This window comes from Zeugodacus cucurbitae, chromosome 2 (genome assembly GCF_028554725.1).
Source record: "Zeugodacus cucurbitae isolate PBARC_wt_2022May chromosome 2, idZeuCucr1.2, whole genome shotgun sequence".
In the NCBI taxonomy this organism is placed as follows: domain Eukaryota; kingdom Metazoa; phylum Arthropoda; class Insecta; order Diptera; family Tephritidae; genus Zeugodacus; species Zeugodacus cucurbitae.
Genome location: NC_071667.1, coordinates 848921 through 866093, shown reverse-complemented (window position 1 = coordinate 866093; position 17173 = coordinate 848921). Strand labels below are relative to the sequence as shown.

Here is a 17173-nt window from a genome sequence, read left to right as displayed (position 1 = left end):
AATACAAATACAAAACTCTCAATAGTTTTTGATCTTTTGGATTGTCACCGTGTACGCAAGCGGACACATGCTCAATTTGGCCATTGATTTACCTTTCGCCTCCTCTCAATTGTTGTACGACATTTTATGCTTGGCTTGTAATTATCTGCTTCGTCACCTTTTGTTAGGTCAGTGTTCCCCGATTGTGTTCTTTTTCTGATTTTGGACAATGTGTAAACAAAAAACCGTACAAATACGGACATCGATCTACAATGTGCATATGTATGTATGTAGTTTATTATTGTTGTTGTTCTTGAATATCTGCGTGACAACAAACATTTGACGAGAAGTTCTCATTGATACTCCAGTAATTTTTCCTAGTTATTAAAATTATTTAACTCGGAAGTCTTGGATGTGTTATTAGATATTATGGAATTTTCCGGAACCTAGCTTTTACATCGATTCCTTGCATGGATTATTATTTAGAATTTTTTAATTATATTTAAATTTAAAAACGACAAAGTTAATTCATATAGTATACATATGGACATATGTTTATATACATATTATTTATACTTAAAAGACATCATAAACAATACTTTTGTGTTTGTTCAAATTTAACGCCTCTGTCATTTCCGTTCCCGCCATCAAAAAACTACAAATACACCGTGTATTGTATTTGTCTTTGTTATTACGTATATAAATAAGAAATAAGTACATATATACGTATACATATTTAGGTTTGTATGTAGGTTTGTAACTTCTAAGCGAAGCGTCCAATATTACTGAAATGTCGTCAGATCCATAAAGCCTTTAATTTTTAGCCTTTTCTTGAGTTTTATATCCTGCAACTGGACCCTACATGTCTACATACTTGTACAATTTATCAGACGGCAAGAGAACTGTTCTGAGCGCAGATCTCACTATAGTGTAGCCAAAGCGCACATGATGCATTGTTTCAATTGCATATATAATTAGACAGTATCATTGCGACAATATATTCGCGATTCCAAAACAAACTATTTTGGGCAAACAATATCTTTATCAACAGTTATGATATTTATAATGTGCCAAGTGTAACGGAATATTGGCAACAGAGGATTATCGCAGAAACACGAATTTATGTAAATTAGAGTGATTATGATTAGATTCGCTTCAGGTTCACCAGTTGACACATTTAAATTCTAAAAATATCTGGAAGCAGAAACTAGCACTTCGTTTGAAAAGGTTATTCCGTTTGATTAACATGCGAATGGTCATTTCTTAATCTCTCTCTTCTATATTTTGTTGACTAAACGATATATATATAACTTTCACCATTTCACATTCGCTGCATTAAAGAGAATCTCCAAGTGCTAGATCTTCATATATGTGTATGTACATATATTTGGATATAATAATTGAATAATCATAATTGAGCCATTATGATATGATTCACCCTCGCTCTAAGTGTACATATATTATATTTCAGAAAATCAAGGAATAACTAATTTACAGCAAGAATAAAAACATATTTTGCACTCACCTCATTTGGATGTTGAGCCTCTCCTCTGGTTGTATCCTTACTGTCCTCCGACTTTTTCGTCAAAGCGGAAGCGGAAGCATTAGTTTCGTTTAAACTATTTTTTATAGATTTGGTTTTCATTTTATTGTTATTATTATTTCTCTTTGGTTTCGTCGTTTTATTCGTTGTTTGTGTATTGTTCGTTGCATTTCTGCTCTTCACTTCAGTCTGGCTCTGCGGCCGTATCTGAAGTGTTTGTATTTCTTTTTTAAGTTGCCCTATATTACGTTCTTTGGTTTTTATTTCCTCCAGCTGAAATATTAAACATTAAAGAGCATTTAAGAAAGAGTTTACAAAACAAGAAAAAGAAGGAAATTGAATTGAAAATATGTAAATGTTTGCTTATGTCAACCCATTTTAATTTTTTTCGAAACTCGCCAATTGCCAAATGCCAATTGTAAAAACTCATGACTGATCCAACGATATAGTTTTTTGACATCAAAGATGTAATGGCTAACTTTACAGTTACTCTATAAACTGTTGTAATCGTGAAATCGCGCGGGAAGCAAGGCAGGCCTAACATCCCACGCTTAAAACGACGGGAGGAAACCAACCAGGTATGTACCACACACCGCCAACGCCTAAGGTTAATTTGGTCCTTCAAACCCGTTCCATCTTGGATCAGAAAACTACTACCAGTTATATTATGGGATTAATTATATTAGAGAATAAAGAAGTGATCGCCCTAATCAATCGCATTATGGATATTTCTAGTTCATCTAGTTATGGAAACTACAATGTTTACTTAAACATAGTACATCTGAATGGGAACTCGCTCTTTTTATGGCATTTCATTTTGACTTACCAGACGTGAAATTTCAGTTTTGGCAGATTTTGTTAATTGAGTCAATCGGATTTCGTAGGTGTCTTTCAATGTGCGCATATCAGCTGCTTTACGTCTATCAGCGTCGCCATTGATCTGTAAGTATCAGCGATGTTTAAAGGGTCAATAATTGCTTGCCTTGTGCGTGAAATATTGAGGCGCGAACATAAACAACACGGGCAGATGAGGAACAAATGTTAGTTGACATTGAAGCAGTTCATACGAACGATTCGAGTAATAAAAGCAACGAGAAAACGAGGGAGCTGCGCTTAAATATAATTCATGCAGGTTAGATGGCGCGCGTAAATTGTAGAGTAAAAATTAAAGTCTAACATTTTACAACTATTATTCGAACACATAAACATTAATTATCTGGATACAAATAAATGTTATTTGGTTTGCTCAACCTTCTATATTCCACCCTTTAATTAATGTTAAGTAACACACTGTTGCATGCCACAATATTTGCCATCCAGCCCAGTTACGAATATTTAGATATTCTATACTCGGGGCTGGAAGTATAGTACGCCTGCCATTGTTGCAACAATGGCTCTAAAATAAATAATAGCTCCGTCAACTGTCAAATGCACAATAAATGGATTACATTAATGAAATTAATCATGGCATTAGCTGTCGTCAATTCCATAAGCCAAATGCATTGTACGCCCGCTTTCGTGTTTGTGCCTTTGTATTTGTGAAAATATTCCACTAATGCGCTTTCCTATCGGCCAGCTGTGTTCCATCCATCTATAAAAAGAATTGACCACCAACTGAGTGCCAACAGTTGTTTCGCATATTTACGCTCGTCCAGACGCGATGACACTTTCGCTTTGGTACTCTCTCTTCGGCATCTCCGCCCTCTGGAGGCTGGGGGCAACGGCGTGGGTAGAAAACTATCAGCCAACGAATGATGTGGCCAATATTACGCTTATTGAGAGTGCGAGCCAGATTTTATGTAGTTTCCAAACGAAAGTAGTCTATGTCTACTTCGAGAACGGTACCTCTTCCGGTTATTCGGGTGATATATTGCGGTATCTAAGTGATTGCGGTACTTCGTACATTACCTTAAGGTGCGCATTAAAATAATGATATTCATTAATTTTTATTATATTGCCCAAGGGTCAATTATAAACTATTTTGGCATTTATTTCAATTAGGAATCGTGTGAAAACCGCGCCGCTGGAGCTTATCAAAAACGACGGAATACTTCTGTATTTGGTAATGATATTTCACGACGCTTCACAACGGGTCGACCTGGGTATTCTTCGTAAAAAGTCCGCAACTAAGCACCTCTCCCATATTATCATGCTCATTATGAATTCAGATACCGTGACAGAGAGTTGGTTGCGTCGCACATTCACGATCTTTTGGCAAATTTGGTTTCTCAACATTGTGATCATGTTCAAACGAGACAATGTGCTGCAAGTCTACAGATACAGTCCGTTCGCCGATGAGTTTCTTATAAATATTCAACTGGACAACCAGCGATTTCCAAGTATGGAAGATCTCTTTCCCAAGAACTTGCCGAATATGGGCGGCCGACCTTTACGTGTGTGCATGTATCACGACGAGGTGCGCGCCATTTTCACAAATCCCAAGGATGACCAGACGCTAATTGGTAGTGACGCTCTCATGTCGCAATTCATTGCGGAAAGATTGAATGCCACGCGCATTATACGCCGCGTTAGCAGGTTCGGTAACTTCACGCTGAAGGCAGATATTTGTTTCAAAGAAATCGCTCAGGAATTAGACGATGTGGCATTTAATATACGTTTTCTGGCGGCGCCAACTTTCTCCAGAGAAGCCGAATACACATTCGTTCACAGTCGGGATAGTCTATGCGCTTTGGTACCGAAGGCGAAGATAGCGACGACATTTTGGAATTTATTTCGTTCGTTCACAGTTCCCGTTTGGCTGACAATCTTGCTGTCGATTCCGCTCGCCTACGTCTTTTGTAATATGGTGCATCTACGACTAAACAAATCGGAGTTCGATCTACTTCAACTGTACGCCACCACACTAACGATGCCCTTGACACGTATACCCACACGGACTCCCTTGCGCATTTTCCTATTTTTCTGGCTATTCTACGGTATGTTGATTTGTAATACATTTAAAGGCAATCTCACGAGCAGTCTTGTGTTTCGAACATACCTTGAGGATGTGAACACCTTGAAGGATTTAGCTGAGTCACCATATGATTTGTTAGCATACGTAAGATATAAGAAACATTTAGATCTTTTTCTGAATGCCAGTGATCCGTACGAGGCCATTATTAAACGTAAAATAGTTGTTGTACCCGACGAAGAAGTTTTGGCTGGAATAAAAAAGAACAACCTCTCGTACGCCTATGTGCAGAAATATCACTTTGCTGCCTTTTATGCGAACGCTCGCATTCACTCCTTTCGGGGTCGGCCCTTATTCCATGTGATGTCTGCTTGCTTGGTTCCTTTTCATGCCGTCTACATCGTGCCTTATGGATCACCTTATTTGGGTTTCATCAACAGATTAATTCGGAGTTCGCACGAGTTTGGCTACAATCTCCATTGGGAAAGTCTCATGAATGCGGCCTTCTTGGAGTCGGGAAAGAGAAGAATCCGCAACTTGAGGAATGACGACGACCCAGTCGTACTTAAATTGGGACATTTTCAGACAGCGTTTGGCATACTATTCGTTGGACTCACAATAGCAACAATAACATTTTTGTGGGAAAAATTTCGCCTACCACATTTAAAACACATTTTTAACAGCTTATACTAGAAGAGTGCTTGTACCACGGAAGGACAAATATGCAAATCTCTGTAAGCATTTATGCGTATTAACAAAGGAACCACAGAAGACGATAACAAATAGAACAAAATTCAACAATTCATGCAGTTTAGTGGAGAAATCATGCAATCTTTGGCTTTCACTTACCATTTTCTTCTCTTCTAAGGCTCTATTCGCTTCTTTCAGCGCGATAACTTCATTTGTCAGTCTTTGCACTTCATAGTTGGTTGTATTGCCAGCTATGGAAGTATTTGGTATGTTTTCATTGGTTGCGTCTGTCGCTTTCTTGGCACCGATCAGCGGCAAAGTGCTGTTCTTTTTCAAGATCTCTAGGGAATTTTGTAGTCTCTTGACTTCATTTTTCCATTTTCTCGTCTCTGATTCATTTTGTGCACTGCAATTACCCAAATATCAAGGAATATTTAGCAACAACTGTGATCCACCATCGTTATGTATATACTTACCGCAATACACGAACAGCGCCACGCTCAGTTGTTAAGCTCGACTTCAGTTCATTGATCTCCAGCCTCAGCTGCTCGGTGAGCGCATTTAGCTTTTGTATAGTCTGCACATTTTCCTGCAGCTTCCGTTTGAGACGCGGTGGTGGCACTGATATACCTGTGGCTCCGACAGCCGTGGTCGGACTCGCCGCCTGCGTCGTCGCAGCACTGTTAGTGTTCATCTGTTTATGTGTCGAACTGTTCGTGGTTGTGGGGGACGATTTCGCCCCACCCCAGCGTTCGGCGCGCTGTGCCACCCCAGCGCTGACATAACTGCGTGTGGCTGATTGTGGTACTGACGTCGGTAGCTCGGTGATATGTAACTTGCCACGACAATTCAGTTGAATCCCCTCTATACGGGTGCGCTTCTCCTGATTTACCGAGTCGCTTACGGATGTCAATGAAGTGGATAGCTTCTTCTTGCGCTTCAGCTTATTCTTCACTTCCTGCCACTCGCCGGCGCTGCCATCGTCACAATCTTGGGTGTAGCCTATGAGCTGTGGTGCGTCCGCTCCCCCCAATTTGGAGCTCAGCTCTTTGTATTTCTGTTGTCGTTGCTTGACCAGTTGGGAGCTTTCGCTCAAAGTATTGGCCAACTTCGTAAGGATTTGCACATTTCTGGGATGCGCGCTACCGCAGGCGACGTCGCCGGGCAACTGGGACGTCGCTAACGTATTTGTAGCTTGTTTTCTGTCGTTCTTTTCATCTAACACGCTGCTAGAGGTCGTTTTTATATGTTTATCTGCCATATTTAATTCATACAAGAATACAATTCGTGATATGTATGAATTTCGAAACTACTTTTGTATACAATTATGTCTACTAAATTCTAAAATTGTGGTAAGTCCGACCATACGAAAGGTTCTCCTTATTTATTTTGGTTTTAATTAGATTACTGCTGCTTCTATTCAAGCGATCAAATCTCCAAATTAGCAATTTGACGATGCAGTGCATACAAATATCAATAGTGTGTATATTTTTTCTCCTCAATAAGAGGGTGAGAATGCAAGTGCTTCTATCTCACAGTGGAGCTAGTTATTTTTATATTAAATATATAAATATTAATCAAATGCTTCGCAGGTTTCTTGGTGCTTCAAGTTATTGTCTGCTTCTTCCTCTTTAATATAAAAAAGAATTTTCAGCCTAACAGCTCTTTCCGATTCTTCTTTTACTATCTTTGTATTTACGCTGTATGGACTCAGATTCTTTGGTCTCAGATTGGCGATATCTTTCAATTATCCGCTTACAATTCTAAATGGCACTTCGTGGGATTCCTTAAACTCGTTTTATCTGCAATAAAGAAATGATGTTCAATAGAAATGTACATATATGTTTATAAAATGTTGGTTAAATAAATAAAGTTAACGAAATGTATGTTTGCATCACTATCGAAAACGGCTATTTGTGAATTTAGATTCATGAATGCAGGATAAGACAGAGGTAGTTTGATGGTGTTTATTTGATGCTCATTTCTTATCCGCCTAAAAATATGCAACATTATAAGCAGTGCGATCAATTTGAATTTTTGTTCTTCATTTTTGAGTACATAAATGCTTATATGATGAATGAATGCGTGCTCTTTTTAAGCTATTTAAAATGTGCAACTTACACCTAATATCTCAGTATGAAAGGAATTACGAAATAATAAGCCACCGTTCAAAGCAGCGAAGCAGAAAGCCCACACCAGCCCTTGAGGGTATTCACATTAACCCCTATTATACATTTATATCTGTATTTTCGTACTGTTATTTTACACTTCAATTGTTTAACAGCCAATAAATACACACATTATGTCATTTAACATCCCATAGTACACCTCAGCTCACATGAATTTATACTCTGAACGCTGCTTATATGGCGCCTCGGTTGCATATCAACAAGTCAACGGCTACGTCTGTGCCAATGCGGCAAAGGGCAAATTCCCATTATTGATTTTCGCTTTGGTGGTGTACACAATTACGAATACAAATGGTGGAAGAGTAATTGAAAATATAAATAGAATTGTGGTAAAACTGCTAAAACAAAATTATTATGAATTCTATTCCCCTCGGAGCTCAGCAGTAGCAGACTGTCATTAAACGGTTATTTCGAAGCGTTGACAGCCAGTTTGGCGTCTATGAATGGCTCCATTAATAAATTATTTATGGGAGTTGCGGAACCACAGTAATGAAAGAGATGTCATGAAGGTATTTAATTACGATCAAAAGGTCATATAGTAATTTACAGAGCAGTAAATAGCATCTAGTATTGCTCTAAATGTACTTTGCTTAGAGTGCAAAACGTTTAATTAGTCGAAAATCGCAATTAAATTTATCGATTGCTATTCGCTAAACACTCCTTAGTGGAGTCATTAGCCTTAAAAGCACAATTTGTAAAATGTAATTAGAAAATGTAATCAATAAATACTGTATTCTAGGCGAACTATTCGAAAAGCATGTATGAGATTTTGCAAAGATTTCGAAATCCCCGTACAGTTCACTGAACTTTGTATGTGTAGTTGTCTCATCTAAAGCTATTAAGAGCAATGTTATAAAACTAAACTAGAAAATGTACGTGAATAGCGCAAAGAGTACGCAAAACACGTAATATTCTACAGCCCCTTCACCTGGCATGAGGCCCCGAGAAACAAGCTGTCATGATTCCGCACTTTCGTGGCTGTAAGTAGTTCTCTATAACAGTATATATGTATGACTTACGTGCTGCTATAGCATAACAAAGCCACTATTCGCCCTTTCCCAAGCAATGGCCCTCTGTATTGATTTTATGTCGCTTTTGTCGTATTTACATTACAAAATTCTACACAGAATGCCACACGAATACACACCAGTCTTTATAACTGTATACTACTACGTGCATAGGTATTTACAAATATATTCATGTTAATTCAATTGTTGTCAATACCTGTTATGAAGTTTTAAGCGCACTTTTTCAATAAATGTTAAGATCAAGATCACATACTTGGCGGCATTTTTGTTACTCATTAATCACAAATATCACTTCACGAAAAGAATATAGGCTGAATACGAGTAGCGCGCAACTATGGATCCACGCAAATACTGCAGTCCATTATAAACGCAGTCGAGAATTTCGTAAAGTGAGCTAACATTCCAGCTGTATTTAAGAGCGTACAGGTGCGTTTAGCTGATCCAAATGGCCAAGTATTGCACTTTTCCTTTTCAATTCAAGATACAACAGTGTGTTTTCACATGAACATTCACATTGCAATGTTCATTTGAAACAAATAGTAGAGAAATGTCAAAAAGCAAACATTTTTTCTTGTTTCCTAGAAATTGGGCCCCAATGCGCTCCTGGACTTTTTCTTTTGCACAAATCTTTCATGCATTCTCCTTCATATACATACATACATACTTGTGTACATATGTAAACGGGGCATATGAAATATTCTGCAAGATCATCTTAATACGCCAAGGCGAATGTGAAATTGAAATGATTTCATTTTAAAAGCAAAAACGCCATAAACATTCATTAGTACAATGTGTGTATGTAGATGTTGTGGTACATATTTTGGCAATTTTCGCTGTAGCTTTCTTAATTTCTTAATTGAGAATGCAAATGGCGATTCACCCCCAATGAACTCAGTGCGAACTACACAAAGAAAACGGGTGAAACGTTCGAATGGCGACAAGAAAAATGGTTTTCCAGATATTTTCAAATGTTTGTTTATATGTATTTGTATGTGAGTGTGTATGTGCAGACAAGTGCGGCACTTGCCATTTTACGTAAATATTTACATATGCATAAATCTTACTTTGAATTCAAAAATAAATATAAGAAAAAGTAAACGCAGGCATACTCTACTTAGTAAGCAGCTACGCATCAGTAAATATATGTAGAATATATTCAAGAGCGCGCAAATATCCAAGTAGCGAAATAATTTCAACCTCTCAATTAAATTAAATTAATAACAATTCAAGTGTGAGCAGGAATTTAGTATACATACATATGTATATGTATGTATGTACATAAATCCCTCTACATATGTGGAGTAAATTAGAAAACAAGCTAAAATTACACCGTTTGCATTTAATTCCATTTCCATTATGTTCAAACGCACAACTGCATGTATGTGCATAAATATATATGTATGTATGTATGTAGAGTAACGTAGGTGTGTGCCTCTGCACAATTACTTATGCATTTATCCTTTTCTCTTTTTGTAGTCCACTCTGGTGCGCACCCTTTTTCGAAATTGCGCTTGCTGACCTCACCCAATTCTTCGGTGTTCGTCCTTGGCTTGCACCCTTCTTTTGTCTCTCCCAAAAATGAGGCAATCTTCACACGACTCAAATTATCGCATGCGATATTTTTTTGCTTTAAAACACTTTAACCGGCATTTACTGCTCATAAATCGTCCACAGCTACATAAATGACTGGGCAGTGGCGCAAACAATTTTAAACCTAAAATCCGCACAATTTGAGTTTTAGAAAAGCAAAATAACGACATTTCGTACTCGGAATGGTTTTTATTCACCAGGAAGAGACGCCCATATGTGGTTCCATATTTTCACTAATGCATTTGCACCAATTCGCTCACTTTTTTTGAGCCAACGCCTATTCCTATAATATTTACTTCGTTGAGCATAATTGCATTGTGGTTAGATGCTTCTCAGTTGTCTCTTGGTGCAGCGAGTAAAGTAGGTACATATATACACATATCTCTATGTGAATTGTTCATAAAATCATACGTAATAAGTAGTAGTTTGCTATTCACTTCGCTTAAAGTGTAGCATCCGTTGCAACAGTCACAAAGAGCACACATACAATATGGCCATAATAAACAGAAATATAATACGCTTATGAATACAAGTGTTTACAATTGGTATTATGAAAAAAATATTTACATTTAGTGAAATAGCTTATGCACTCGCCAACGCTTCTAGGTGCAATCGCAATCATCTGAAGAAGGCGAAGAACAGTAAGACATCGACCGTAGCAACTAAATAAATCGTCCAATAATAATATATGTTTTACCACTCGCCTCAGTCGAGTTGAAGTTAAAGCAATTCAACTTCAACAACTAAACTCGTATTTGCTATTACGAATACTAACTTACAAAAAATATTTCCTTTAAATAAGGAAACGTTTGGATTTCTATTAAACAAGATCAATTTTTAGCCGTAATGGGGGTAAAAGTTTCTGTTGTCGGCAGAGTAATATAAACCAGATCAATTCGATTAAATTATTTTGATTGATTTGCTGTGTTGTTCAAAAATGTTTCGAGTAATTCAATTGGACGAGATCTACTGTCACTTACACAAGCGTTTTTTGCTCAACCACTATATACCATTAGCTTATCACCATTTATTTAACACTCGAACTTTTGCTATCAGTATTTCATTCAACACACACATACATATATATTATGTAGAAGATTATATTAAAATTATTTATTATTCGTACAGTTCCGAATGCTCATTGAACATCTAAAGAGATTGGAAACTGGTCAACGAAACTCAGAACCCAAGCGATATCTGAGACGTTACCGTCAAATTGTATTCAACGGAAGCACGAAGACGGTACCCATAAACCATAAAATATATTTAGAGTAGTAAAATCGTTTTTCGTACTGTTTCCAAAATAATTAGGCATTAGTAGTATTTGTATACTAGATATGAATAAATTTCTAATTTCGTCGAGGTACTTGGAAGGAACACTCTAAGCTCTTTCAAGGGCGACCATTTTAATTGATGACGTCAACGTAATTATACAAGTCGGCAGCAAATATTTCGAAATATGAAAATTCTGTTAAATTTACATTAGCAACAGAATTTGTTTATTTGAATTTCGTAGTTTTGGTAGCCAGAACTTCATTAATCTGAAAATCAGATACGTAAATAGACAAGTACATGCTGCGTATGTATTTTAATGCCAGCATTTGAAGTTTTTCAAGGTTTTCAAGATACTTGTAAATTCAATTTTAATAGTAAATATAAGCGAGAGAAATAAACATTAAGCACTTTTGTACAGGGGCTAAGGCATTTGAAACGGGGCAATTGGGGGAAATGTAAATAAACAAAATATAAATTCACTTACATAACAAGGGATTTATGGAAGAATATCTTTACGGGCAAATGTGTGTTTCAAAAATGCTAATTTTGAAATCTTTCACAGAAAACTCATTCATTTCCGTTTTTCATCCGTCTAAGAAGATTGCTGGGCCGTTTTCAAAGGGCGAACATTTTTGATTTTGAAAAAATTACGACAATCCATCAACAATAAACAATTGGCATTTAATTGTCTGGTTGAGAACATAGTATGTAGATGAGTTGCAGGCCGATTATTTACCGCCGCCATTATTGCTGTTGATGGCTAATGTATGTTGCAGAAAGTTAAACTATAAACACATGATTATAAAAACTTTGGGGAGAGAGTGAAGCACTCACTGCCACATTTTTGGGTATTTCGAAAACAAATTTTTCAACAAGATGCACACGCTTGACGCTTACGTTTTAACAGATCGCGAACCTCTGGGCGTTCGAGTGAGTGTATGTATGTATGTGTGTATGCGAGTTTACATACATACATATTGACATGCAGAACTTGCTGCTTGACACTGACAGTCATAACTCAAGTACTTAACGCCTCGCAACACCAAATTCAACACGTAAATATTTGTTTTAAAAATAGCCGTTGCGATGTTGAGAGGGGAGAAAGCAAATAACTTTAAAGAACCGAATCTCGGAAATTATTCGAAACCACTAACAAACACTTCGAGCATCGTTGACCCAAATTTTCGCGCCTCCATAAAAATTTATAGCGCTATGCCAGTGACTTCGGCTACACACAAATGTACACAATTCTCTAAGTGTGTGCATGCCGTAGCAATGTGAAAATGTCTGTCTAAGTTCATATGAATATGTTTAAATGAGCGAATATCTATTCTAATCATCTCCGAATGCTGTATTATTCTTTTATTTTGTAAATTTGTGTCTTCAAATGTTGCCAGCTGCTCACAAGCAAATAGATTCACTTTCGAAGTGACGAGGCGGCACGATCTTCAAGAAGCTGTGTGGAGTCAGCGGCGTCTTCTATGAATCATGCAATTATTCCCCACCATATATTTATTAAATAAATATGTATGTATTTAAACATATTGTACTGTTATGTGCGTATTGAAATTGCCTTTTGTCAAAACTGTAGTTGAACAGCTATTGAAATAAATAAAAATTGTGTGTATTTGAAAGCTTTGTACAAAAGTACATACATGTGTGTTTAATAAGACAAAATTTTTTAGAGCACATTTACCAGAAACTAACGTATCGACCGCTTCGGAAAATATAATTTAATGATATGTAGGTATGTGTATACACGAATATTGGTTGGTTAAACAAATTATTTCCAACGCCTTTCAGACAATTTGAACGCTTCCAGCAAAGCGACGATCACAACTCGAAAACTCTTCACAAACTTGTAAAATGGTCCACATTGAATTCAGTTCGACTCGAATGTGTGGGCGTTGCATAGCGTCACAGTCAACAACAACCAAGTTGTCCATTTGCATGTGAAGCAAAACAAGTCAAGTTACCAGTTAACCAGTGACATTGACAGGGTTTGCGTTTCATGTGCAGACAGCATAAGCTCCAGATTAAACGTTACAATGGTAATATTCATAAAGGTTTAAAGCCTACCACCACTGTGCTTTACCTACTCATTTCTACCGTGTCTCAATTGTTTTGTGTCGTCACACTTGTTTCGTGTACCCAAATTAGGCGATCGTCAAATCGTCGATTCGTTAATCAAGCATTTTGCATGTTCAACTCATTTTCCTACGCTTCTCAACTTCATTCAATATGTCTCGTTATTTGGAGAACCTTAAACAAAGCTGACGATGCGTGTGTTTGTATGTATGATCAGTATTACAGCAACTAATGCTGAACCTCGAGCGCAAACTCTTTAATCCACGAGGGTTGTCAAAATGCGCAGTGAAGAACATGGACGGCGAACGCGGAAATTTGGACAAATAAAAATTGAAATTAATTGACCTCATTCGAAGCGCCGGCTATGCGATGTCAAGCGAACAGGCAAATTCATTTCATTAGTTCGGTTCACACCACAAGCAAAAACATGTATTGCATATATATCTATTTGTACTGAAAATTTCCATGGCATTGCATTGTAATCGTCACTTTGTCTAATTGTTTCGCCAGAAGAATTATCACACCGTTTGTCTGTTGCATCGCTTCCAAGTGCCAGCAACCATTAGCGCCGCAAATGAGCGTTCCTGCATCCACGACGCTGGTCTTGTGTTGTGTTGTTTCACACGTCGCCCTCGTGGATGTCTATTTGTAATATTGCTACAACATTCTGCAACTGCATACACTGTTGCAAGAGGCTTGGCGATAAACCGAAACACAAAGTCTTAGAAATTACTTTGATTAAAGATACAAACGAGCAATTTGAAACTTTTAACGCTCCCTCGGAAATTTGTTGACACAGAATGCCAATGTTCTGTTAATCTAATGAAGGTGGGCAGGGGTTCTCAATGAAAAAACTCAGAATCTGTTCATTGGTTGATTATGGAAACTGTACACCGATAGGGCTACTTAAACTTGTCTGATAAGCTTTTATCTATATTCCTTAGTCGGATATAAATATGTGTTCTTTTTATTTTACATATACATCAAAATAAAATTAAAATCTCTTCTCGTCTATATCCTTGTATCCTGCTAACCAGATTAGATGGACCGCAATACAAGCTGATAGACTGTTGAACCTTTCTACGTACTCTTAAACTAATAGTTATTTGAAATCATAAGATGAGATCGCCTATAATGCTGCATGACTAACGCCCTCTCTCTTGAGAGAGAGTATATGTATAGGAATATTAGGAGCACATTCATCCGTGTTTGTCACTATGTAATTGCTGCAAGGGACTTTATTTCCTATAATTGCCGTTCATATCACATGCCAAAGATTATTTGAAATAACCTCTGCACTAATATACTTAAATCGAAAATAACGTTAGATATTCTCGGAAAACGTCTTAGTATGCAAGTGAATGAATAATGCATTGTATAATATATGCAAAAGAGATAATGGTACGACAGTGATTACAGTCATCGACAACCCTCGAAATGATGTTCGGTAGAAATCAGGCACAACAGTTATTAGCGTACAAACTAATATTTACTTATATGCATATCTGTTTAGAGCAAAATAAAAGTCGAAAAACACGAAATATCTTCAGCCAAATGTGCGATGGCGTGGGCGTATGAGTAATTTCAATTTTACTAAAATCATAAGCTCTCATAGGCGATCACAACCTTCGGCACACTTCGTCCGCTATATCCAGTACTGTTCTTGTTCTTGTGACAGTGCAGCTGAACGAAGTGCCGAGAGCTGCCAACTAAATACGAAATCCATTCAGAATGCCCCAAATGGTTCCAATTGAGTGTTGAGCTTTTTTTTGCAAATTTCATGAATGCAAAACTACATTGTGTGGTACAATGTGCACAGAGTTGAATGCATGATGGAAGGGAGATTAATTCAATTGAATGCACTAACAAAAATTAAGAGGTCGTCATTATCGCCTATTTTAAAGTGACAGATCTATATAAGTAGCATACGTACCAAAACTTTTTAAATCCTTATGCTAGTTATCGGCTCTTCGTTTCTCGAGCTGTTACAATCCACTCACTCTATATGGTTAAGGCACTGTATCAAATTTTACTTTTATTTCTTGACCTTTTCACTATTTAAAATTGCTTTCAGTTTAAGAGATTTCCTTCCGTATGCATTAATCTCCTTTTTTATCAATTTCCTTTGTATCGCTTATGTCGCTAAGTTCGCAATATTTTCATTTGGAAACAATTGAAGCAGTGTTTTTCGCAGTGTACGAAGAATGATACGCGCACAGGCGATTTCTTTTTAACATTTATATTCGTATTAATAGCGGAAGTGACGTCACGATATAAATTTACTCAATTAGTCGCAATGTTCTCGACATATGTACACATACTAACAGGATTCAAATTCAATTCTAAGCGTTTATATACAATATGCGAGTATATGTATGTGTGTTTTTCACTAATTAACTAAAGTGTTATTATTTTGTTCAATAGCTGTTTTTTGTGTCCTTTATATTGCAGTTATTCGATTATTACACTTGTTAACTGTTTAATATTTAATGATTGTTACATTGGAGCACGCTTAATCCATATACACGTACATATATTTATCTATATTTGAGGTGCGTATTTGCTATTTTCTTTACGGTGGTATTCGTTTAAATTTAGTGATTTGCTTATATATTGACATTTACTACAATAACCGTTAGGCGTAGAACTTTTGTTTCGGTTTAAGGCAATGACTTAATTTTACTATCGTTTAGTTTACTGAACTTCTCTTCAACTCGTTGCAATTTATTATCTATTTCAATTGATAAACTCCTGATTTCGTAGATTCGTCGTCTGTTCTTGCGAGTGAGATTCTCCGTTACTTAGTCGTATATTGTTGTCGATTTTCCTCTACTTAAAATAAAACTAATGGCATTTGCGGAAATGCTAACGATTCTTTCGTAGAATTTTCCTTGGCCAATGTGAGATCTTTCGTTTCGGTCGGACACCGATTGACTAACGCAGCCGGTCGAGCTTTGCGCGCTAGCTGCTTGATGTCCGCAACTTTTCAGCGTCATCGAAAACGCTTTTTCTTTCCGTCCTGCCCTCGCAGTGTTACCCCGCGACTCTAGAGTATACAGACTATAGTCAACGATGGTTGTTGCTTTCATTTTGCTTTGCTAATTGCTAACCACACACGCAGACGACAAGCGAGTAGCGTGTGGAACGATAAGCGAACCATTGAACGCAAAGCTCAAAATACGATGAATGCATGTACATATGTATGCATGTGTGCTGTGTCATGAACATAGACAACTACTAAGCATAAGCAAAGCTTTCTGGCATTCCGCCGAAATTCTTGCGCTTTCCTAGGCGAATGTTTTTTAATTTGCTCTCCGCGGTGACCGGTCGGTCTATTGGCGATAGCCACAAGCCTGACGGTCCTCCAATGTAGTATTTACACCAAGTATTCGGTGGTGCATTCAAATAAATGTCCGCTTGTTTGTGTATATGTCTGCTATTTTTTTCCTTCCTTGCATTTCCATATTGGCCACGACATGCGAAATTGTCGTTCGTGCGCCGACGTCGGGACGACTTCACAGCGAAATGTATTTCAAATTTGTTTGTTTTTCTTCTCCACTTTTTGTTTCTGTGAGTTTTGTTTTGTTTATTCTTTCTTTCAGTCTTTCAGGTGCGTTCATACACATTTAAAAATTTCTCTTGACTTTTTATAGCATTATTTATGGTTTGCTATAAATGTATCTTATTTACACCGACGAATATAGCTTTCGTGTTCCTGACGGATTCTTATAAGAATACTTCTAACATTAGAACTAAATTAATGGGTTCAAATATGTTAATTTCATATCGATTTTAAGTTAATAAGAGGTATTGGATCGGCCGACATGCCCCATCTTTATACCTTATTAGAAGTGTACGCAATTCAGATTATTGCGCATAG

The 17173-nt window shown here is 37.1% G+C and overlaps 2 protein-coding genes across 7 annotated transcripts in view; one reads left to right on the top strand and one right to left on the bottom strand.

Annotated features, from left to right (window-relative positions):
* The window catches only part of LOC105208363 (putative leucine-rich repeat-containing protein DDB_G0290503), a 78369-nt gene that overhangs the window by 60551 nt on the left and 645 nt on the right, over window positions 1–17173 (bottom strand). For 3 of the 6 annotated variants that reach the window (XM_054225449.1, XM_011178126.3, XM_054225448.1), the window contains exons 1-5: window positions 15227–16241; window positions 5600–6925; window positions 5283–5529; window positions 2349–2462; window positions 1505–1795 (exon numbers count right to left, since the gene is read on the bottom strand). In XM_054225449.1, coding sequence (XP_054081424.1) covers window positions 1505–1795; window positions 2349–2462; window positions 5283–5529; window positions 5600–6384 — 1437 coding nt within the window. In that variant the 5' untranslated portion in view covers window positions 6385–6925; window positions 15227–16241. Of the gene's footprint in view, window positions 1–1504; window positions 1796–2348; window positions 2463–5282; window positions 5530–5599; window positions 6926–8536; window positions 8558–15226; window positions 16242–17173 lie in introns of those variants that run through there. The other 3 variants (XM_054225447.1, XM_011178127.3, XM_029037700.2) reach the window with 3 other exon arrangements.
* LOC105208362 (uncharacterized) lies at window positions 3087–5530 on the top strand. Its single transcript, XM_011178125.3, has 2 exons — window positions 3087–3436; window positions 3524–5530. The coding sequence occupies exons 1-2, from the start codon at window positions 3183–3185 to the stop codon at window positions 5124–5126; spliced, it is 1857 nt and encodes a 618-aa protein (XP_011176427.2). The 5' UTR covers window positions 3087–3182; the 3' UTR covers window positions 5127–5530.